At 44.6% G+C, this 25,124-nt stretch overlaps 2 protein-coding genes across 4 annotated transcripts in view; one reads left to right on the forward strand and one right to left on the reverse strand.

The window, feature by feature from the left end:
* Positions 1–11: 11 nt before the first annotated feature.
* nudt6 (nudix (nucleoside diphosphate linked moiety X)-type motif 6) lies at positions 12–10,468 on the reverse strand. 3 transcript variants are annotated; one of them, XR_004615137.1, is made up of 6 exons: positions 10,111–10,468; positions 8,869–9,072; positions 5,705–5,760; positions 1,538–1,592; positions 780–1,216; positions 12–748 (listed from the first exon to the last, which is right to left on the reverse strand). XR_004615137.1 is itself a non-coding variant. In XM_034597551.1 (5 exons), exons 1-5 carry the CDS (start codon positions 10,433–10,435, stop codon positions 834–836), a joined length of 1,023 nt encoding a protein of 340 aa, XP_034453442.1. In that variant the 5' UTR covers positions 10,436–10,468; the 3' UTR covers positions 12–833. The 3 variants fall into 3 exon arrangements, 2 of the variants coding, with proteins under 2 accessions (XP_034453442.1, XP_034453443.1); XM_034597551.1 differs by having other exon boundaries at positions 12–1,216; XM_034597552.1 differs by lacking the exons at positions 5,705–5,760; positions 8,869–9,072; positions 10,111–10,468 and adding an exon at positions 1,765–2,882 and having other exon boundaries at positions 12–1,216; positions 1,538–1,599.
* spata5 (spermatogenesis associated 5) overlaps positions 10,416–25,124 on the forward strand; it is a 98,267-nt gene continuing 83,558 nt past the window's right edge. Inside the window, 11 exon segments of the mRNA XM_034597549.1 lie at positions 10,416–10,545; positions 11,030–11,328; positions 12,198–12,322; positions 12,409–12,566; positions 12,966–13,024; positions 13,372–14,028; positions 14,162–14,291; positions 14,400–14,456; positions 14,561–14,684; positions 17,164–17,265; positions 17,517–17,670. Coding sequence (XP_034453440.1) covers positions 11,166–11,328; positions 12,198–12,322; positions 12,409–12,566; positions 12,966–13,024; positions 13,372–14,028; positions 14,162–14,291; positions 14,400–14,456; positions 14,561–14,684; positions 17,164–17,265; positions 17,517–17,670 — 1,729 coding nt within the window. The 5' untranslated portion in view covers positions 10,416–10,545; positions 11,030–11,165.

The raw sequence follows: 25,124 nt of genomic DNA on the forward strand, positions 1-25,124 counted from the left end.
TTTATGTTTTATTTTTTATCTCGTCTGCTCTTCTTCAGCATTTCTTTAAAACTGTGGCACACGTCCAGACTTTTAACGTGCAGCCAATCGACGGCTTCACTAGTGCAACTGCAGCCAGGTGCCTTGCTCAAGTGCACCTCAGCAGAGAATGGCAGCCCAGCATTATTTGTTCATTTAATCCACGCAGATCCTCCCTCTCAGATAACCAGTCTGCGTCTTAGCCTTCAGTTAACGAGCGTGTGAGTCTTGGGTTTGAAAGCAGGACACGGGTCTCCCACATGATCGGGATTAAAAAGTGCGACTCAGATCCTGAGGTGAAGTGACTTGAGGAGAAAGGACTGAAAATACAGCAGCGGAATTTTCTAACATTTTATTTGACAAACCTAAACACAGCAAATCAAAACCCATTAGGTACTTGCAAACTTCTTTTCTACAATGTTCAGTATCTCCACTAACTTAATGGGTTTGTCTTAATGTTCTGTTAAAACAACATTCCCTGATTTGTCCTTGTATAATTAGAGAATTGTGTAAAAAGCCCTGAAGGTTCATTGCACAGGAGAATAATGTATAAACAAGAGGTAACTGTAGAATCTCAGCCACACAACAGTTGTGTAGGTCCTTCAAGTGTGAGATGAACCGTATGAGACTCTGCAGTCATGGAAACGGATCCTTTAAAAACGCACAAAGTGCTGTAGTTCAGTCTATTGCACCGTATTTCTTCAACAGTCAAAACACTCCATTCATAAATACACTTTAAATATGATTAATACTGACAAACCGTGTGTCAACATAGCTTATCGTGATCCTCGATGACCCAGTTTGATGATGGCGTGCTAGGATTTCAGTGTCTGAGGAAGCTGCCTGTGGTACAGCTGGTAGAACATCCCTGAGTAGACGGCCGGGAGCTCCTCCACGCCGAGGTCGATGCTGTCGAAGCCGCGCTCGAGCCCGTGCAGCAGGAGCCGGGCCACGCGAGTCGTGATGGGCGTGGTTTCGCTGGTCTTGGCCAGCTGGGTGAGGTCCAGCCATTCGCAGCGCAGACACTCCTGAGTGCAGAAGTTGATGTCGTACGTTAGCGGGCTGAGTCGGCAGATGATGTACATGTCCGACATGCCGAAGGCGCCGGGGTGGTTGTGCTGCTGCCGAAGGCTGAGCAGAGATCTGAACTCGGAGCGAACGCCGGTTTCCTCGAATACTTCACGTACGGCAGTGGCACCTGGGAAAGATTAAATCACACATATATATCAAATCACCCCGAAAACTGATGTAGAGGAAAGGAAATACAAAAAAAAGATTTGATGCTGCTTGTTTCTGTTGGATCATGTATAAAATATTAAAGCTGCTTTTAAAACGTTAAAGGGAATGGGGAGAGACTCTGCATATAAATATATATATATATATATATAAAGTTCCTTATTTTATTACGTTCAAATGAATGTATATGCATCATCTTAAAATCTAAATGTAAAGGGTTTAGCTAGATGTACTGTATTACTGTTTTTTTTTTTTTATTAGCTCTGTTGAGTGCGACACTCACCGATATTTTCTCCTGGATCCGACAAACCACCGGGAAACTTCCACGCGTTCATCGTCTGAAATTCAGGAGCAAAGTTCAACATCAAGTGAGACAGATTTCACTGCTGTACATGTATCTGCTGGTGTAGAGCATGGACTGTGTATGGACATGGATCACGCGTCTCCACTCGAAAGTGTGGACACCTGACCGAAGCCGGGGGGGGTCCCGAGGGGCCGGGCTGGGCTCGTAGAAAGTTTGGAAATGATAATTGGGTTGTTCATGTTGGCTGCTCTTATGCTGCTCTACTGCATATTTGTAATGTGGGGGGGGGGGGAAACAATCAAAAAGAATGTGCGTCAGTAACAGGCTGGGATCAGGTTCAGAATCAAAGTTCATCTGTTGGGCTTGAACAGAAGAATGTGGCAAGAGGGGGAGGCCGGACAACTTAATTAGAACGACCTAGGATGACAGAAGGAAACTATCCGACGCAAAAACAAATGGCCCAAATAAGTTTTCTCCGTCGGGTGGCTGAGGAGTTCAGACATCCAGATGCCTCCTGGAATGCGTGGCTGGGGTGAGGGACGTCTGGATTATCCTATTTGGCCCCAGTACCTCCACGACCTCAGCCCCAATAAGCAGAAAACAGTGGATGGATATTTGACGTGTACTGATCTCTTAGTCTGGCCCATGTCCCATCCACCAACACGGAGGAGCCACCAGAGAGCAAATATAAATGATATGGCTTCACTTTCGGGGAGATGTCATATCGTCCATCTTTATTTACAGTCTATGATGTAATATCACATTTTAAAGTCACTTGTTAGAGGAAATATTTTAAAGGTAAAGCTGTAGTTTTTTTTACTCTTAAAGAAAATGGCAGTATCCAGTAGAGGATCATATATGATCTGAAAGAGAGATTGTCTTATACATATGAAATTATAATTATACACACAGAGATATTTAACGCTCTGATCTGAGATTCTTTTCTTTTTATGTTTTATATTTAGTTCCTCACTCTGGAGTTTTTAATGTGTGTTTGTGTGTCTTTCAAAAAACTGTTTCACCACTTAACCTTGAAAAATAACATTTTGCTGCTGGTTAAATTATGATGTTAGTGACGTGTGTATATCTATTTTTGTAGTTACCTAAAGAATTTTGTTATGCTGTGCTTGTGCTCGTCTTGTATTGTCGACAGAATGCTATATTTTTGGAGCTGTTTCTAAAAGGATGAAATAAAGGAAGTTTTCTGTAACTTTAACCAGTCGAGTCCGAGTGATCCTTCAGAGTAAAACGCTGCGTCGCCACTGGAGCTCCACTCGTGAACTTTTCACACCAAAATCCGCAGGGGAACGAGGTGTAAATGTCACCGGATGACGAGTGGATCAAACCCTCTCACATCATTCACCCCCCCGATGAATGAAATGAGCCCAACGGGGATCTGACACTTTTGATACCTCGGTCATGTGCGAGTGATAATGATCATGTCCTGGTTTTCTCCTCAGGAAGTTGGTAACTCTTCACGAGCTCTGAACTGGTTTGGTCTGCCAGAGTGGCTCTGCTGCCAAGGGCCAGACTATTATAAAGCCTGTTTCCAGTAAACAGCTCGATGAGGAGGAGGAGGAGGAGGAAGAGATAAAACCCTCCCTGCACTTCCAGGCCACTAACTGTTTCCCTCTGCTTCTGAACAGAATACATCAAGATACATTAAACTCTGCAGATTCCTGTGAACAGGACAGTATCTGCAGATTGGCTCATTTTTTTATCACCCCCACCACAGAGGTTATGTCATCACCCCCGTCCATCTGTGTGTTTGTGAGCAAGATTGCACAAAAACTACTCGATAGATTTCCATGAAACTTGGTGGGAGGCTCGGAAACGGACCAAGGAAGAAGTAATTAAATTTCGGCATGGATGCAGACAAAGGGGGCGGATCCAGGACTGGTTTCTCCACTTGCTTTGTCAGTGCATTTTTTGACATTTACACAAGTTCCCCAGGGACTAATTGGTGGATCTGGATGACGGGAGCTGAAATCTGTTGCTGCTTTCAGACATGCGCTGAACTTAATTTAAAATTCACAACAAGCGAGTGGGCGTAAATCTGAAAAGACAAAAAGAACGAGAATATCTCAGGAGGAAAAAGAGATGAAGACTTGGAAAGACGACGAGATTCGAGAACTTTTGGTGATAAGAACCGACACGATGTCGCTGAGCAATAAACAAACGTGTGTTATCGCCACAGCTGGGTTTATACGTCACGTCCTGCCTCCTGCTGCTCTACCCAGTCTGACCAAGACTATCTCCCAGGGTTCCTGATATGTGAAAGGCCAACTCCCGAAAATGCCCAGACCCAATTTTCCAGATGTTTACCAGATGTTTTCCAGAGTTCATGTCTGAAAGCAGCGTGCGTGTAGTAGTTTGTTGAGGTGACTTCCTCGGTGGAGGTATGAGCTCTTCATCTCGTCTTTTTGAAGCAGTGATTACTTCGTCCCTCTGGAGTTTATTGTTCTTTGACAGCGAAGCGATGACACATGCGTTCATGCGTGAAACAGGCTCTTGTGCAACCAAACGTTATTTTCATTATCTATGACGCTTAAGCTTTGTTTGGCAACTGTTTAATTTATCGAATGTCACAATTACATCTTCACAGTTGTTAAGTAAGATGTCAACAATATCAAAGAGATTCACCAAAGGGCGGTTTAAACTTTCCCAGTGTTGTTGTTTGTGGATGATTCAACTTTTTTTGGCAGGAGTGTTGCAATGAGGGTTTGGCACCAGATTTTGGTACATTACAGTTTATAAGTTGTTATTTTAAATGCACACGTTTCTGTATCAGGACGAGAAACGTGGTATCAGAGCATCTGTACAGGTTCATGTCAAGTCCTGTTCGCTGGTTTGTCTAATGACATGATTGCTAAATTGCTGCATCACTGACCTTTCAGGTCCTGGTGCTAATCTTGTTTTGGCCGACGGCGAACACAAACAAATCTGAGAGGAAAGGTTATAAATGGAAGGGCTGTTGTGAGTGAACTAAATAACATGTTGAGCTACAGAGCGGACACACACGGACGCTCACTGAGTCGTCTGAGCACATTCAGCTCGTGTAAACACTGTGTTTGCTTGAGGTCGGTTAATGTCCTGCGGGGCTGTGTTCAGTGTGAGCTGCTGAGGGGATCAACACAGGCGACACACAACACGCTGAGTAAACACAACTAATCTTGTGGAGCAGCAGCGCAGTCACAGCTTGTTTCTTCACTGAGGAGGGAAGGATCAGTGATCTCGGGGTCAAGAGATGGTGGACTAACGGCCAAACATCTTTTTAAACAGCACAAATGTGATGATTTTTCCTTTTTTGAGGGGGAAATGTTCTGCCAGTTTGACTGTAAATCACTAATCAGTGCTTAGAGCTTTCAGACCTGAACTTCTCCTGCCGGTCACCCAGTAAAAACTCTGGCAGGCAGCAAGAAAATAAAACCTCAGGAGGAAAGAGAGCAGCCAGACGATGATGTCGAAGACTTCATACGCGACGTCCTGCCTCCTTCCTCCTGCCTCCTTCCTCCTGCCCCCTGATCCAGTCAGATCTGCAGTATCCCTCCATCTCATCACAACCACCACCAGTGTCTCACCCCCGGGCTCAGATTCTTTACCTCGTCACCAGGGAGTCTAAATGCCAATAGACTTTTCCTTCTGTTGTGCATGGCAATACAAATGTTGTCCCACTGTCTACTGGGCCGTTTTTAACAGGGTCGGCATAGTGTGCAGTTGTTCGCTCTCTGTTGCCTCACAGTCAGGAGGCTTTTCTGTGTGAACAGCTCAGCCTGTGTGGGTTTTCTCCAGCTTCCACAGTGTAAACACCAGCAGCTAAAGGTAACTGGAGACTTTAAATTGTCCGTGAATGCGAGTGAGGATGGTTTGTTTTTCTCTGTGTATCAGCTGGATACACTGGTGACCTGTCCAGGGTGAACCTGCCTCTTCCCAGTGTCTCAGCTGGGATTAGATGTTATGACTTTATTCTCGTAAAATTACAAATAACTAAACTTTAATTCACAAAATCTAAATTTTTAACATTCTGTCTTGACGACTCAACCCAATGTGTAAATTGAAGTTAAATATAAAAGTCTTGTATTTGCTTTGATCATCTTTAATGAATGTAATAAAGTGTATTTATTAACAATACAGTAACACATTTACCTTATTTCTGTCTTGGACGACAAGAACTTTTCCATTCGACTCGTCCACTACTGCACCTAGAGAGAAAGAAATCACATGGTCACTTTAAATATTATGTAAGTTCTTATGTAATCTGATCTACATTCTGCACTGAGGTTACTATAACAACATTTTAATGGGAGAGCCACTGGCAGAGCAGCTCAGCGTTGATTATTAGTTTGGACACAACGTTAAACTTCCACAGAGTCGAGGAAAAAGTCTCCGTCAGACCTCGGGCAGCATCTGCTCGCTGCGTTATGGGTTTTCTTCTCTGATGATGAAGATCAATCACGTCTGCACATAAACCTGACGAAGGACATTACTGAGCTTCTGGTTCACAATTTAAAAAACGAAAATTTAATTTTATCCCACTTCTCAGCCAGTTCGGTGGCCGTACACAAGAGTGACGGCCAAAAACACCAAAAATAAAAGCGTAATAAAGTGCAGCTTGACGTTTATCCGAAGAGCCATAAGCACATTACAGCTCCAGGGGCCTGCGGGGACTCGTAAGATGTCAAGTTTGTTTCAAATTAACCTGTTTCTGCTCTTGTGAAGGGAGCGGCTGGTGGACGGACGAGGATTTGGACAAACGGGGACATCGGCGCTCGCTCTTGGACAATCGGCACAAAACCATTTAAAGTGATTCAATTGGTTTCAATCTACGAACGGTAACTAATGTATTTGAGCCAAGGACTCATTTGCTGGCCACTTGGGGGCAGCAAAACCAAACTTTAAAGAGAAAACATTTATCACCTTAAAGTGCATATGACAAACAGGGCGGATATGGCTAAGGTGGTAGAGAGGGCCGCCTACCAACCAGGAGGTCAGTGGTTTGATCCCTGGCTCCCGATGGCTGACAATGTATGAATGGTGTGTGACAGAAACAGTTTGATTTTCATCAGACTCCGTGGCTATATTACGTTGGGGTTTATCGGTCAAAGGTCAAGGTCAAGGTCAACAAAAATATGGTTCCAAAAAACACATTTAACAAGATTAAGTGCGGATCTGGAGGAAAGGGCAAGTCCAGGAATGTTTGTTGATTTGTGACGTTTCCACTCATTTCCCAGAGAATACTGGAGAAAGATCAGCCACATCATAAAGTAGTGATATCTGTGAGTGTGTGATTTGGTGCTTCTTCATTGAATTGATTGTTGGTGCTTGACAGACGTATGAGCTCTACTGAGTGACGTTCCAGTTCAATATAAAGATGTTGATTGTAGCTGATTTAACGTCAGAACCACATTTACAGTAAATATCGACAAACTGGTGGATGAACTCACCGACTCTTACAAGCATCCACAGTGTCAACGAGAAAATAAATGTTGGAGGACACAATAAGGAAGTTTCGTGTTAAGACAGAATCATCGACTTTGAGTCTAAACAGAGTCGGAGTGACTCAGCTGAATGACGTCCACTTCACCATTTAACATTTTTGTCTCCGGACTGAGTGGGCTTTTATTTTTCGGGCTGCTAGTGACTAAGAGAGGCAGATATGTGCCGGTGTCGACAGCTCAGAGGGGCCACTCTCTTTTCCGGTTTGCTCCGTCTGACCGGCCGAGACGGGCCTCCTTAAATGAATGTCACAGATGTGTAAAGAGGGATGTGTCGTCCTGAAGGCCTGACTTGGACTTCCAAGTGGAAATTGATGTCATCCCCGCTCCCTGAGCCATTTGGCAGTTCACAGGAGGAGGCCTGCTCGCTGCTCAGAGAGGCTATCATTAAGAAGCCTTCAGTCCAGGAAACTAAATGCTCAACAGGAGCATTTGAGGGGAAAACAGGGGGTGGGGGATAGGAATTATGAGACAGAGGAACTGTGGAAATGTTCATTATTTGAGTTTACACTTGGTTTTTTAATATGTTTTTATAGAAAATATGAGTTTGAGGTCCAGGACGCTGACTGTTCTTGTGTTTAGCAGGAAACACACATTTGTTAATAGTCTGATACTCAGCTGCTGGATCGGTCTGTGCTGTAATGAGGGAGATGAGCATCGTCCAAAACACAAATACTAAAGGATCTGCACTCAACTATGAAACTTATGATTCACAAGTAGTGAGTATATCAGCCTAAATAAATATTATCTTTCATTTATTTCCTGTTATTACTCTGTGAAGAGCAGTTTATTCAACCTGCGGTACATTTATTTAGATATAACTTGACCATCCCAAGTATGAATGAATGGCTTTAATAAATAGAGACGTTACGAGACCCTTCCTGATTCCGATACCGTGACTTTGTGTAGTGGCAGTACGTCACAACAGCTGTTTTTAAACGGCGAAGAGGTGATTTCTGGGAAAAGATCATTTTAATCTCATATATTTTAAAGACGTGGTATCAGATGAGTACATAGATTCACGTACTTGCTGATGCCAGTCACAGCAGATTAGGCAGAATCAGAGGCATTTCTGATGCTGGTATCGATATTGGAATATCTATTATTAATACTACTACTACTAGTACTATTACTACTACTACTAATAATAATAATAATCCTTATGAGCTCATATTTTCTGAGTAAATTACACATTTACGTCCAGCAGCGTATGTGTATTATCTCGACACTGAGGTTTAGTGAGCATCTCATTCAGCTCAGTTTCTCATGTTGTTTGGCCCAAACAAGAACAATAAGAAGTTGTCGAACCCCAAAATGTTTCATTAAACCAAAGTTACACAGTGGTGAGTTTTTAAAAGTGAATCTAAGATCTCCATCAGATTGTCTGACAAAAAGAAAGGAGGAAGGAACGAGCTGCTGCATACTTGAGATTCCAAATCATTAGTTTCATCTGTTTCCGACACTGAGGTCGGTGGGTCACCCCCCCCCCCAAATGAAAGATGCTCTGGACATGTTCTGACATGATTCAAGTGCTTCCACTCTTTAATAAAAGGTATAAGCGGCCCCCTGCTGGACAGTCACACACTCTGCACACGAGGACGGCAGCTCCTCCTCCAGCTGCTGCTCTCCCCAGTGTGAGAGAATTTCCACTTACGCAAGTGAAATGGGTCAAAGTTTGAAAATGCAAAACAACCAAGCAGACAAACAACCTCCTACACTTGGAATAAAAGAAAAACAAAGTGTTTTGTGAGCAGATTGATGTGGTTTTAACTCATTTTGTCACAGAGGATGAACTTGCAGGTGTAAAATCTCTACCTGCCACTCCAATTTGGTGAGTTGCAAACCCCGGCAGTCTGCTCTGGCCCTCTCCGAGCCACAGGGCCAAGACGGCGTGGTCGTGCCGGGCGTGGTGGAAGGCGAAGCCGTGAGCAGAGGCGGCGGCTGCACACCGGCTCAGCGAGATGGGAACTCGGAGCCACACTGCCACCTTCCCCTCGGCTCTCCACCGCACCAACGCATCTGCGGAGAACACAGGTCAAATGTTTCTGCTTCTGTTGAAGAGCGAACTGCAGAAACAGACGAACGTGGAGGATGATGGATCAAAAGTGAAAGATGCTTTTTAATTAGATTTCCGTTTGGTACAAAGATGGAAGATTTAGGAAGATAAGAGACAAAGATGAACAACAGACACAATGTGCTGGATGGAGACTTGATGTTATTGTGCTTTTGCCTTGTCACACTAATGTATGGAGCCATTAACTATAAATGTAGATGTCTTTCATTCATTCTTTAATAAATGTGATATTAAAGCATTTAATCAAAGAATAATCATGTGATTTAGTTTACAGCTTAAAAAACTCTGGGACATTAATATCCCTCATTTTATTAGTTTGTTAGTTGTTGAACTATGAGTCTGTGTGTTGCAGGTTTTAAACAGCAGCTGTCAATGGAACATGATGTTTTTAATCAATATTCTACTTAATATTTTATCATTGCTCTGCCTATTTATAAATGATGAGTCACTTTGTAGTTTAAATTATGTATTTAACATCTGTAGCATCTGTCCATGATCCTTTATCCTGTATCCTGTCTATGTATGTCGATTTATTTACTGCTGCTGATTTCACGAGAGTCACCAAACACATTTCAATGTATGTCAATAATGTAATAAAGTATATATGTTGGAAAAAATTATAAATTAAAGGGAATTTGAACCACACAAACAAAATGGAAAATAAAACAACAAGAAAAGCAATGAATCACTGCATGACACACACACGCACACCCACACACAGAGAAACACACACATAGACACAGACACAAACACACACACAGAGAAACACACACATAGACACAGACACAAACACACACACAGAGAAACACACACATAGACACAGACAGACAGACACACACACACACACACACAAACAGAGAAACACACACAGACACAGACAGACAGACACAAACACACACACAGATTGTGTGAGTTGATAAAAAACAACACGTGTAGTTCTCAGCTCCACAACAACAACAACAACAACAACAACAACAACAAACCTCGCAGTAAGTCGCTGAACACACTCTCGCTGATGTCAGCGGGTAAACCGGCGTCACTCAGCTGCACCGTGACGCCCCCGAACCGGTCCACGGCCCCGGTCAGAGCCCGGTCCACGGCCCCGGTCGGAGCCCGGTCCACAGCCCCGGTCACCGCCCCGGTGCCCTCTGCTCGGTGCGGCAGGGAACCACCTGCCGGGGCCGGGCGGGAGAACGCACGGACCGCTGTGCGTGTGGCACCGGAGGTCCTGCAGCGAAACGGTTCCCTCAGCAGCCGCGGCAGCAGCAGCAGTTTGAAAAGAGACGTAGAAGAAGAAGAAGCGGCCATGTTGATAAAGAAATAAAACAACACGTGGACCTCGTCCAGGTTCTCGAAGCTGGGTTCGAACTCTGAAGTACGGTTACGTAAAGCCCCGCCCCGGAAGCTGCGTAGATACCGTAAGTATCCGAGCTGAGGTTCCCACGGCCACAGGGTGATGCTGTGACGAACCTCGTTCACAAATCTGACAATTTAACTAATTTTATATAATTGCACTAACTCACCAGGTTAGTGGTTAGAATCAGAAGAAGCGCTGGTGTCTAATGGTAAATTCGGCTAATAAATCAGACAATTAAACCTTTAATCTGGTTAAATATAAACGTTTTTATACAATTAATATAATATTGCACATAAACGGTTTAAAAAGCGTAAAATTATTGATTTTTACATTTTTTATATCTTCCGAATGTGTCTTATTTATGTTTTTAATATCGTTAATGTTTTTCTATCGTGTGTTGCTGCCTGGTGAAAACAAGGCAGATATAAAATTACACAATTTCTCAGTGGAAATTCACATTTAATTAATTAATGTGTAACTTTTCTTAATCGTTTACTTTTTTGTCATTAAAAAATGTAATTGATCTAAATGAAAACTGCCTGCAGGAGATTTCCACGCAGATGCGCAGGGTGTTTACGGTAACGGGGAGGGCGGGGCCTCGGTGTAACCAGGAAGTTGTCGGCGCTGCTCCTCCGTGTTTACACATGTTCTCCCTCTCACGTGGAGACGTGCACCGTCAACATGTCGTCAAAGAAAAGTAAAAGCAAGTCGAAGAGGACGAGTGAAGGAGACAGTTCTCTCCCCCTGAGCTCGAGCGACTCGTCCAGCGTCCAGACCCCGGGACACGAGGCAGGAAGCTGCAGGACCAGCTGCTTCTTCACTGTCATGGACTTCATCGACAAGGGTGAGAGTCACACTCATTTACAAGTGTGTGTGTGTGTGTGTGTGTGTGTGTGTGTGTGTGTGTGTGTGTGTGTGTGTGTGTGTGTGTGTGTGCGTGCGTGCGTGCGTGCGTGCGTATGTGTAAACATCTGGATGAATACAAAACACCTGATGCAGTTTCTCTCTGAGTTCAAGCTGATGGGATTGAACCTGAAACACAGACTGAGGCCGAAAGGGTTTTTCAGCTGTGACAAATCAATCAATATCTTCTTCTTATTAATATGAAATTCTCTCTTTGTGTTGTTTTTCTGTTTCTACTACAACAAGGAAACACACAGAGGAAGTTTTATGCCACAAAAACTGTTTAAAACCTGTTTTTAATGGTGTTTTAAGACTTAGGATGAGATGGATGTTGCACATTGTTAAACCTTCACATGCAAATTGTGATTTGTCAATATTGCCTATATACATAAAAAGTATAAATAAATAAAAAGTAGATTTTACTATGTTACAGCAGCAAAAGGGAAATAGTTTAATACACGCTCAGTAAACATAAACACACGTAAATATGTATGTTATTGTTTTTAATTAATCTCAACCTTGTCTCGTCTTTAAATTTTTGACAGTACTTTAAAAAGATTACAAATATATATTGATATAATATTTATGTGTTGTGCAAACACACAGAGGAGATGGAACACATAATTAATTTACCTCCAATTTGTAAAATTTGTTTTTAAACATAAAAGAAACAATAATATAACATCTATCGTGATATCGACTGAAATAAAACTAGTTTTATCTCGATGTGATTTTCGACCCCTTCGTTGTTTTTCAACTTCCTGATTTCAAATCATAATTTTGTCACTTTTTTTTTTGTTTGTTTCACAGCTGATGACAAAACACCCAAAACCTGCAGATCAACTTTAGCCCAACTGAGCCTCGGTTCACTGAAGTCGGCCGGTGTTTGCATCGGGAGACCGGTTCTACTGACGGCCCCCACAGGACAACAAGAGGTCCCCCCCCCCCCCCCCTGCCTGACCTTTAGCTGCCTGAACCATTTGTATTATGTTGCTGAACATGTCTCTGTCTCTTCCTTCAGGTGTGTGTGGGATGGCCGGCCGCAACGTTTCCAGGTGGAAAAGTCGGTCTTCAGAAAAGTGCCCAGACGAACCTGGGAGTGAAGTCGGGCGACGCGGTGACGCTGCAGCCGATCACAGGAGCCGTGCTTCAGGCTGAAGAGGTGGTTCTCACCAACAGGTAAAGATCAGCTGGTTCTCACTGACTACAAGCCCCACGCTCCGTATTAAACAAGATATTTAAGAGTCACAGTGCTTCTCTCTTGTTATCAACAAAACTCAGGTGTCTTATTGAAGCAAATTGATCTTGTTAAAGTTGATGTGATGTCGTGAAAAGAAACAAGAGGACATGAAATATAATTGTGTATCTTTTAAAAATAAATCTAAAGACACAGACTGGCTCAGAGCTTCGTTTTTAAGGTTATGCTGCCATCTGCTGGCTGTATTTTGCAGCTACAGTCAATCTACAGTCAACAGTCTAAGTGTTAAACTACTGTGCATCTGTTTTATATGTGATGTTATTACTGTTCTGTTGTGCTTTCTTTAGTCATCCTATGTATTTATCTTTGGTCTCGTTCAGGTCTAAAGACAACGCACCAGAGACTGATGAGTTCAACAACTTCCTCCTGAGATCTTTGGGTAAGTTCATGTTTTGATTTGCTGTCAGCTTCTGCTTTTTGGTTATATTCTGTGTTTTACTTGCAGAAACTGTCTTCAACCTGTAAATAGTCTTACTTACTCAAAAATATGATGTACTAGGTCTTAAATACGTTTACGTAGGTCTTAATTAAAGTTCAGTTAGCGCTCCGTCCATTGGGCTTTAAAGTAGGTTTTATTTTTAAAGATAATTGTTTGGGCTTCATGCACAGTTTTTAATGTCTCTGTCGTTGAAGTTCTTTTTCAACGATACAGAAAGAATACTGTGATTTAGTTTGCTCCGTGTCCTGAGCTGGTACAAGTCTCCTGGTGTGTTTCTCTCGTGGCAGCTGGGAACATCGTTCTTCCAGGAAACGTCCTCTCCCTGACCTACTTTGGCCGCTCATGCAGTCTCCGGGTCGAATCCGTCAGAGGTGAGGACGGCGTCACCCTCCAGAGACCAGCTCCTCCTGCAGAACCAGGTCCAGACACTGAGGAGTCGTCCGTGATCCACTCTGTGCTGGACTCCACGTCAGCCGACCTCTCCCTGCAGCTCAGCATGCTCACAGTGGAGGATAACAGCGCCGAGGGGCCACCGGGCATGCCTGGAGAGCCTGGTCCTACAGCCAGCACCCCACGCCGACCCATCCCACTCCTTTCCCTCTCCCCATCTCCTGCTCCCTGCAGTCCCTCCTACAACTCCCAGAATCCTCCTGCAGGGTCAGGAGACAACGTTGTCTGTCTGGAGAGCTCACTCGAACCAGAGCAGACAGGGAAAGTCCCCACAGCTCCCCCTGGTGGTGCACTGAACACCGACACCTTCTACTCGCTCTCCTGCTCCACGAAAGTGAGTTTCAGACACAGAGCAGGGCGGGAGGATCCAGATGCAGAAGCAAAGAGGTCAAAGGTCACATACAACATGATTGGTGGGCTCAGTAGCCAGATGGATGTCATCAGAGAGACCATCGAGCTTCCTCTCAAACACCCTGAGCTGTTCAGAAACTACGGTGGGTCAGGCAGCACGACGCCATTCATCAGTGCACTTTCAAACATTTGGCCGCCAGATGCCCACGATGCTCTCGTCACGATGTGGAGTTACAGACACGAGCTAGAAGAGAGTTAACTCTGTTTTCACTGCAGGGATCCCACCTCCCAGAGGGGTTCTTCTGTATGGCCCCCCGGGCACGGGGAAGACTATGATTGGACGAGCCATAGCCAATGAGGTGGGAGCTCACATGACGGTGATCAACGGCCCCGAGATCATGAGCAAGTGAGGAATATGTGGTTGGATTTGAATCTTTTATAAATAAACAGCATGTGAAGACTTTTCATTTAATTAAAGATGTATTTATCATTTATACTCTCTATATTCTTTCAGGTTCTACGGGGAAACAGAAGCGAGGTTGAGGCAGATATTTACTGAAGCGTCTCAGAGGTAAACTTCATTAACCTCATTAACTTGTGATTTTGGTTGCTACAGTCTCATAATTGGTCATTTTGAAATAAACACGTTTCTCACGTTGATCTTTGGTTTGACAGACAACCTGCGATCATCTTCATCGACGAGCTGGACGCTCTGTGCCCGAAGAGAGAGGGGGCGCAGAACGAGGTGGAGAAACGAGTCGTGGCCTCTCTCCTGACTCTGATGGACGGGATCGGCTCAGTAAGTTTCCTCTGGAAAGAAAAGAAATGTGTCAGCACTAGTTTAAGCGGAACTGTGAACGATCTCTTAATTCCTGACTAAACCCCTGAAATCCCACAGCAAACATTTGAGTTAGTAGATTAATTTACAGTCGTTTAAGAATACTATCAGCACGATTACGCAAAAAACGACTGAACAAATCATCATGAAACTTGGTCCAAGGATGAGACATGGAAGAAAAGAAATAAAGCGTCACGTCCGCACTGAGAGACGTTCACCTGTTCCTTCAAAGCTCAGGGAAGCTGAACTCCGCAGGCGGAACCCACAACTGGAGCATCCGTTGTCACTGTTGTTGAACGCACTGTTTTTCGTAAGTGACGTTGACGAATCCCAGCCGCCGCTGCTGCACAGCTCTGGTCGCCTGTTTATTCAGAGTGTATTAGTATTGAACGGATCACGTGTCCAAGTCGCACTTCACTGGGGCCTTAACAATACACAGGCCACGTGTGACGCTGATAAGAAGAACGGTTCTTAAGATCTACGAGCCACTGACAGACAGAGAGAGATTTCAGGTATATTTAGTGGGTGATATCAAGTCTGTGCTATATGATGCGGCTTGATTGAATTTAAGGGCGCAGTTGGGCCTTGGCGGTGGTTTGTGCACTGCTGTTCTAGTTTTTATACAAGTTACTCCATTTAAACCGCATCTTCTCTGGTCTGGTTAAAATAATCGTTACGTTTTTCTACGCTCCACATCAGTGCGTCCTTTCGAATCGGGCTGTTCTCTCCCCACGCCATCATGCGACGATGTTTAACAGCGAAAAAAAGACTGTTGCAAGATGGTCTGTGTTACACTGTCCAGCAGCTGCTTGTTCGGGACCCCGAGCAGTGAGTCTCTCGGCAGCAGAACGCGTCTCCGTGAGGAAACGTCCTCATCGGAAATGTCCCCATCGGAAACGTCCTCATCGGAAACGTCCTCATCGGAAACACAGCTTGTAGAAACCATCTCTGCGCTGGACGCCCTTCAGACACTGTGGGCTGTGTCTCTGGGGCGCTGTTTGTCCACCGAGCGCACTTTGAGCGTCTGATGAGAAAAAGGATGATCCCTTCCCCACACATGCACATGCACATGCACATGCACATGCACATGCACACGCACACGCACATGCACATGCACATGCACGCCCAGTGGGAGCCTGGGAAAGAAATCACCCAAGGTTGCCATGACCTGCCAATTTGCCATAACTTTATCAGCCAAGTACATTTCTGTGTCCCCTGGCAAAAGAGGCCTCATTCGGATCGGTGATGTTACGCAGATACAGCGACTCCCCCCCCCCCCCCCCCCCCCGCTCCCGTCTGTTTTCCAGACCAGAGGATTCAAGGTCATCAGCTCTGATTGGGTAATGGAATGTAAAGAAATCGCTTCCTGCTCCTGCTCCTCAGCGGGTTTTTTTTTTTTTACCCTCACTGTAATTTATTTGTGTTTAAGTTTCTGCCTGAAAGGTGGAACAAAACAAAGTGTTTCTCGTTCTGCAGGCGGACCACCCCGGGAAAAAGACGAGTCGAGTTCAGCATCAGACTCGAGTCAGAAAATTCTCTGAGGCTTAAAAAAAAAAAAATATCACAAACCTCTTAAACATATGAAACCCTGAAAGATGGAGTGAGTCACAAATGTGTGGTCATGAAGTTACAGTAAATACACAGCTGTGTTACTTCCTGGTGTTCATCACTCACTCCCTTAACCTCATTTTTACACATTCCAAAGTTATTAAGACTGGAAAGCGTAATGTCTCGCACTAGTCGAGTATTTACATGTGTTTTGCCTTCTTTCTGAAAAATGTATGAATAATATGTGACTTTAACTGAGAAACAGCGCCCCCTGCAGCCACACGTGGTGATTCATTCTCTCAGTGTCCAAGCGATGGAGTGGTTTTCACGTAGAGAAAAAACAAAGCCTATCAATCTCTTGATCCCATCTAATCACTAACTGAAATAAGACAATTGAACAGTCAATATTACCCATGATCCTCTGCTTCCTGAACCAGAAGAGCAGCGGCTGTAACAAATCCACCAAACTCTGTTTAGATATAATGAAAGTTTCCTGCTGAATATTGGATATAAACTCTGGTTTTTAATAACTTCTAAAGTCTTTTTAACTGATCCACAGTTCAGCTCTTCAACTCGCTGGAGCTGATTCTGACAGTTGAAGCTGCGACTCTCACTCAGTTCTTCTCACAGGAGATCGAACCCACTCACCAGAGTTACAGAGAACAAGACGATCAGGGTGAAGAGTGGGAACGAAGGAGGAAACTTTCTCTAATCATCCACAGTGTTGCTTTAAGACCAAAGCACTGCACTGTCCCTGATGTGATTCCAGCAACATGACTCAGCTTGATCACTTATTGACTCATATAAATCTAATTGACTGGTTTTGTTTAATGAGCTGAAAACATAATATTTGTAATAAAACTCTTCTCTGCTCTGTTTCCTTTCCTTCCAGGAGGGCCACTCGGGTCAGCTGCTGGTCCTGGGGGCCACAAACCGGCCCCACGCCCTCGACCCTGCCCTGCGGCGACCAGGACGCTTTGACAAGGAGCTGGAGGTGCGTATTACCAGGTCCTGTCGCAGAGGAACGTGGTGAATGTCCCGTAATAGATTGATAACTAGTTATTTTCTTCTTACTACCCACTGGAGGCCACTAGTTTTCATTCAACACTCCCCAGCTTGATCTTCGTCGTGGCTAAAATCGATAGATTGAGAACAACGGACACACACTGCTGAAAAAGTCTCTGCAAAAACAATCCTTGAAGGTTTCCACCAACATGGAATGATGTTCTATTTCCGTTGTGGCAGGTGGGAGTTCCTGCTGCGGCAGAGCGTGCAGATATCTTGCAGAAGCAGCTGAGTCGGGTGCCGTGCAGCGCCACCACAGAGGAGCTGGTACAGCTGGCAGATGCGGCTCATGGATACGTAGGCGCAGACCTCGCAGCTGTTTGCAAGGAAGCAGGCGAGTAAACACTGTCTGTCACTTACTTGACCTCTTATTTTATCACTTCTCCGTCCCAATACGAAAAAAAAACACATCTTGAATTATTATATACATTTTATAAGTTGCTTGAACAGGGGCTTTGCTGCAGGGCGGGAATACAGACTGGTGCCCCGAGTTAAAAGGGATATTCTCAAATGTGAGTTTAGACTCTGATAGATACTGTGACTAACAAACTCGGCTATGGATGTTGATGAAGTCATGAAATCTGCATCATAAAAAATGCCGCAGAAACCAAGAAAAACATCCTCATCTCCTCGGAGCAGTTGTGAAACATCGTTGTTGCTCTTTTGCCTCGTTCCTCTCCCAGAAACCGACATCGTTTGGGAAAACCAAAATGAAGCTGCACGTGGCAGCGGGCCGAAAAATGTTCACTCACCATCTTTTAGCAGTTTGGTTTGCCTCATGGACTCATGGGCGTTCAACCAACAAACAGAAACGGCAAAACGAATAACAGCTCGTTACTGAGCATTAGCGTTTTAGGCTAATCAGAGCCCCCCCCCCCCCCCCGCACCTCTGCCTGCAGCGCTGACCCCAAACCACAATTCCTAGCGACCCATTTCTTCCCAAATTAGTTTTTAATAACTATTTTTCGATGTCTTCTTGGAGTCCGACTCACTTTGAACACAGACGCTCAAGCTGCCTTTGATATTTTTGCAAAAGAGGAAGTCGGGAGTTGCTGTGGTTTTCAGATCCCAGCGAGAGAAAACCACCGAAACCACCACTTGTTGTGAAATTCCTCGGCCCCCTCACTCCCACCGCCACAAACCATCCACCTCACATCCCGAGGACAAACACGACGTGGCTTGTATACGTGTGTATCTACATGTGTTTGATTGTGGGGGTGTGTGTGATTGCACGAGCACATGCACGTTTGTTTTTCCGTGTGTGTGTGTGTGTGTGTGTGTGTGTGTGTGTGTCTGTGTGTATGTGTATGTGTATGTGTGTATGTGTGACCCCATGTGCATGCTGGGTGGTCCCCGGGCCGGGGGTACGTGGCGTATTGCATTTCCAGCTGAGGAGGGAGCCAGGGCTGCTGTGCGGAAGCGCTTCGGCGGAGAGCGTGATTTACTGTCCGCAGAGGTCCAGACGTGGCTGGCAGTGTTTTCTGAGAAACCTCCTCGCGCCCCGGAGGGAGACAACAACCTCCCCAACCCCGGTTGACTGTGCTCGCTTCCCCCAAAAATCTCCAAACCCAAATCACTGAACAAACACAGGCCTTCGCAAGAACACCACAGGCGAGCAAACAGATTCAGAAGTCAGTTAAGGCTGCGTTCAGGCTTCACCTTCTGCCTGTAGACTCATTCAGACTTATTATAAAGTACAGATGTAATACAAACGGATGTGAAATAGATATAAAGAATCTGGCTTCATGCAAATGATAAATATCTGTCCCACAAATCGGCAGAACTAAATATTCATCGAACTATCTGAGGTTTATGTGTCACAGCCTTATCACTAACATTGACAATAATGTAAAAGTGAGTGAATATAGGTCATTATTGAACCTTTACATAACATCCGTTGCACCATCAAGTGAAAAGTGAATTCTATAAAGGGGTCTCAGGTTTTAATTTATCTGTCGGGATTGTATCTCAACTTCTCTAATGTGCAGTCAGGGAACTAACTTCCAGATGAGGGAGGTTTCGCCGACCTCCAGAAATAAAAGAAAGAGAATGAACTTCCTCCAGCATCAGCCTGGAGAACAGTAAAGTGTTTAAATTAAATCATGGTGCAAGGAGGCTTGATTGACTTTCAGGGGCCTGTTGGGCCTCGGTGGACGGACAGTGTCGTTTTTATGAGAGCGGTGAAATTTAACCAAAAACATTCAAACCAAAGCAACGAGCTGAAAGACACTGAGACGTTTTGTGTAACTGGTGATAATTATAACATTACCAGCACATAATCATTTGATCCTTTTGTTGATAGAAGGTGGAGAGCGAAGATGAAGAGTTGTAAATAGTGTGTGTGTGTGTGTGTGTGTGTGTGTGTATCCACCCTCTCCAGCCCCCACCCCAACCCCACACACACATAGCTTGAATGCACATTAAACAGACACACAACGCACACATGTACCCACAGGATCGACGTGTGTGTTTTTTCCTCCCGTGCTTTTCATTGCAAGGAACAAAAGCCAACGAGCCACAAAAACACGTCGAGTAGGAACTGCAGTTGTTTCCTTTCTGCCGCTCAGGTAACAATGAGCTGCTGCGGGAACGTACGCTCCGAGCGGCCGCTTCCTGAGAAATACAAACCAGGGGGGTGATACCGCGACGGCTGTGACATGCAAGGGGTCACGCACAAGATCCACCTTGCACAGCTGCAGAGAAGCATGCACGCATACACACTTATGGGGCTCGATGCACACACACACACACACACACACACACACAAGAAGCAGGTTGTGGTGGTGGTGGAGGGGGGGTAACATCCTGCCTTTAGTACAATACCAACCTGCTTATAGATCAGAGAATAAGACTATTTAAATCAATTCTTTACCTCAGCAGAAAGCAAAGGGAAGGATGACGAGGCCATGGGGCTGTGTGTGTGTGTGTGTGTGTGTGTGTGTGTGTGTGTGTGTGTGTGTGTGTGTGTGTGTGTGTGTGTGTGTGTGTGTGTGTGTGTGTGTGTGTGTGTGTGTGTGTGTGTGTGTGTGTGTGTGTGTGTGTGTGTGTTTCGTGAGTGCATCAGAACGGATGGAAATCTTGACGTCATTAGGGAAGTTTTTTGTTTGTCCAGTTAAAGTTGCGCCGAGCCCCAGAAAACAACTTCTTGACGACAGATGTATTCTATAATCGCTTAATTACAGCCGATCGGCCAGTTTCGAATGTAATGTAATGCAAGAGCGCGCCCATACCACATCCATTAGAGGCCGTTTCATCAAGGTCACCTCAAATCCCCCTGTAAGCCTCCAATGAGCGCACGAATTATTAAGAAAACCTGCGCTTTGCATCGTGTGCACTGACCGAGGGAATCCAGGTTGAACGCCGTGATCCCTTAATGAAAGGAAGGATTTTAAAACCTGGAGAGAAAGGAGCAGGAATGCGTCTCCAGTTTTAAAAAAGGAGCCGCCATGTTTACCTGACTGCGCTTTCTCCTGCGAAATGTGTTTATGCAGAGTTTACGTTGTGCAAAACTGTGTGTGGTGTCATCTGACAGAAAAATGCTTCAGGTTAAAATAGTGATTTTAAAGTCAGAGTTTGTTGGAACGTTAACTGAACAACTTCTATTCTGCTCGTTGAATGACGTATAACGGACTAACGGAAAAAAACATTAAATCTCCTAATAAGGCCACAAAAGAAGTTCCCAGAATACTTGAAAGGAGACATATGATGCTTTTTTCAGTTTTTCTTTCCTCTAGTATGTTATAACGGTTGTTTTCTTTGTGAATGTAAAAGTTCTGTAAAGTTAAAAGACCTAAAGTCGGTAATAATAGTGATGGGACCTCCTTCTAAGTGTTCAGAGGTGGTGTTCCTCTGCAGTATCGTGCAATATATTATCTAAAACCATTATAAAACTGAACATAATTTGGCGGATTTGAAATTCCTTAGTTCTGTTATTTGAATATGTTTGACGAAGGTGTAGTTTGTGTAGAAAATAGTGTTTCCAGTGTAAAATAGATAGAGTTCATAATGAGCTTCTTCACTGTTCACTGCTGCAGGAGGAGACGTCAACGCTCCACCACATCTGAACTGCAGTAACCCTGGAGTGATGACCCCTAGTGGGCGAATGTTATGTAGCATTGAATGTAATGTCTGCAGGGCTGAGAGCAGGTAGACTCACAAACAATGATCCATTGATTTAAACTGCAAAGTAAGACCTGATCAAAACTGGATGGATAGATAGATAGATAGATAGATAGATAGATAGATAGATAGATAGATAGATAGATAGATAGATGGATAGATAAGGACGAACAGATTCAGTGACAGTGAAACCACATCCTCCTCCTCAGTCTCTTTGCAGCCGTGGATCCTGACGTCCAGTCGTCTCTCCCCTCTCGGTCTCAGTGAAATGGACATGGCTTTCATCACGGCTCCTCGCAGGTCTATGACAGATTTACGTACACACTAAGATGATCTACTGGTCCGTGTTAGTCGCAGCAGAAAGATGTACAGCCTGCACAACCAGCTGCTGTATTTATAAACATTTTCCTGACAGCGTTCCTGATGGAGCTCCTCGTCACATCAGTCTGGCTGCATGGGCTTTATGTCGGACGCGTGTCAGCACCGACGCCGTTACTGGACTGGCCGACTGGATGGAGACGTTGTGCAGACGTGCAGCTCCGTGGCTCCGAGTCTGGTCCGCAAAACAAAACGATTAATGCGTTAATACTTATTTTCGAGGTTATTGTTCAATAGATTTCCCCTCATATCTTTTACCAATGAACTTATCGGTGCAACGATCCAGGCTGACCGAGGAAACACGCGACACACACCACATCCTTCCATCAAGTTTCATGGTAATTCGTCGAGTAGTTTTTGCATAATCCTGCTCACTCACAGACGAGCAAACAAACACAAGCCCAGGGATCAGGCTCCCTCAGGAAATCCCAAGATGAAGGCTCATGAGACAATTAAAAGGATTAGAGATTCGCAAATGATTGTTTCCTTATTAACAGAAGATGATGTTACCTCATGATCAGACCTCTTAAGAATCCTTAAGTGGACAATGTTCTCTTGTGTTAGAATTTGCAGGATCAGTTTGAGACCGAACCACAGAGGGAGTTGTTTTGTCGTTTCACTAGATCTCTGAGGAGATGTTTTCCTCCAGTAGAACCACATATGTGCTGATTTCTTCTGATGCTGTTTACCCACACGTTGCGTTGACCCCGTTCCCAGCTCAGTGCAGATTACACAAAACATCTTTTCATAATGAATCCCTCCAGGTGCTTCGTGTGGTATTAGAAGCTATCATGTGGTCTCGTGGAGCCTCGCAGACTCAGGGCGTCTCTCTGTCGTCCTGCTGGCGTTCAACTGATCCCGGTGCGAGCGGATGACTCATTTCCACAGTCTAAACAGTGCAAATGGTGTGTGTGAGTGCACACGTTTGCTCGGGCGGGCGGGTGTGCGTGCGTGCGTGCGGGTGCGTGCGTGCTTGTTTGGTTTGTGCCACATCCGGACACACTGTTTACAAGCCTCTCTAAACAGGGGAAGCCCGCTGGAACAAAAAGAGCCAGTTAAAATTGATTATGTGGAATAATAAACACACAACTCTGCACCGAGCTGAAAGCCTCTTGGTTGTTTCATTTGAAAAAAGATCTGGCTCGATGTTCAGCGTCCACTTCTCCAACTCAGACTAAACGGCCTAAATGATGATTGTGGTGAATATGTAAAGTGAATTGGTTGAACACGCTTTGTGTAAATTCCCCCCCAGAGAAAACAAAGTACTCGGCATTTGAGCATTTGAACGACTGAACCTCGCGGCCGACGAGATGCAGGAAACCGTCTCCAGTGGCTTCGCCGCAGTGTAGGAACGAGGAGCAGAAAAACAAAATGAGCTGTGTTTTGTGTGTTTGACATAATTTGTGCGGCGGAAGAGCAAATGGGCCAAACAGTGCCGAATGCTCGCTGGTGTTTACAGCGGCGCGCTCTCTCCTTATAAAGCGCTTTTCCCGACTCGTCTGTCCTTTTAAAGACACTTGAGGAATTTTCAGGACGAGTCACATAAATATCTGGTGGATCAGCATGTGAAGTTTATTTGAGGCCTCTGTTTATAAAACCCGGAAATGTGCTGCTTGTACTCCTTAACCCCGGCTCTTACCTTCAGTGACAGCTGTGTGTGTGTCTGTGTCTGTGTCTGTGGTCTAGGTATTACAAATGTAAATCCTCATTATGTTAGTCATGAAATATAAAGGTGAAGACATGTTTTTAGGGTTAAGGTTTGGGTTGTGTGTGTGTGTGCTCACGTTTTCTGCATGTTTGGAGTGTGTGAGCACATGTATATGTCTTTGTGTGTGTGTGTGTGTGTGTGTGTGTGTGTGTGTGTGTGTGTGTGTGTGTGTGTGTGTGTGTGTGTGTGTGTGTGTGTGTGTGTGTGTGTGTGTGTGTGTGTGTGTGTGTGTCTGTGTGTTTGTCTGCGCGCTCTTTAAGAGGACATATTATTGTGGTTGTTCCGGCTCTTACCTTCAGTGACAGCTGTGTGTGTGTGTGTGTGTGTGTGTGTGTGTGTGTGTGTGTGTGTGTGTGTGTGTGTGTGTGTGTGTGTGTGTGTGTGTGTGTGTGTGTGTGGTCTAGGTATTACAAATGTAAATCCTCATTATGTTAGTCATGAAATATAAAGGTGAAGACATGTTTTTAGGGTTAAGGTTTGGGTTGTGTGTGTGTGTGCTCACGTTTTCTGCATGTTTGGAGTGTGTGAGCACATGTATATGTCTTTGTGTGTGTGTGTGTGTGTGTGTGTGTGTGTGTCTGTGTGTCTGTGTCTGTGTGTTTGTCTGCGCGCTCTTTAAGAGGACATATTATTGTGGTTGTTCCGGCTCCGGGGAACAGATGTTGGGTTTTGTAAATACAGGTGCAGAGAGTGTTCCGGAAGCCCCGGCGAGTAATGAAAACGTTCCTGTGGTTTTGTAATGGTGTAATGCCCAAAGTATTTCACAATTCATCTGAGGACAGCGTCGCTGCAGAGCTGCAGCTCGAGCTCGTGCGGGCGCTCGATGCACAGGCGTGATTCTCCCCCTGTCGAAATGTCGAGGTGCAGATTGATTTCTTTTTACACGCTGTCTCCGCAGCGCGATGAGCTGCTGCGTCTTGACAGTGGAGCTTTGTGAGCTTCACTTTTTGACGTCTCTGACAGGAATTTAACCTCAGTGCACCTCTCACCTCGTTTCTCTCTCCTCCGCACTGGAAGTTAAGGTTTTACTTACGGTTACATGGATTAATCACTTCTCCATTTAGTTACATGATACAGATCAGGCTCTAAGAAACACAAACCAGTCAAAATACTCTACTACTACTACTCAAAATACTATTATAGCCTGACAGGGTTTTTGAGGCAGATGTCAGTGTTTGCGAGTTTCTAATATTTTATGATATAAGTATTAAAGAAAAAGCGAGAAAGGATTCCTAAGATGTCGTTATCAAACCTTTATGACAGAGAAATGTAATTGAGGCTTGATATTTTCCAGTTTAACCCAAAACTTTATCATGAATAACTATAAAGAAAAGGCAAATACAACCAAATATCTAGAACTAGGATTAAGGAAATTGAATCATCGACAAACCTAAAACCTGATATGTCTGTGAAAGCCTCCTATTGGTCGATTTAGCCTATTTATTTATTTATTTTATCAGCCAATGGGTGAACGGATCAGCCTCTAACAAACACACACCTCCCAGTCTCCGGCCCTGGTCCCTGATAGAAGCTGATTTGTGGATCTTTTGATGCTCGTTGATCCTCAACGTCGGGCGAATATC

This window comes from Hippoglossus hippoglossus, chromosome 10 (genome assembly GCF_009819705.1).
Source record: "Hippoglossus hippoglossus isolate fHipHip1 chromosome 10, fHipHip1.pri, whole genome shotgun sequence".
In the NCBI taxonomy this organism is placed as follows: domain Eukaryota; kingdom Metazoa; phylum Chordata; class Actinopteri; order Pleuronectiformes; family Pleuronectidae; genus Hippoglossus; species Hippoglossus hippoglossus.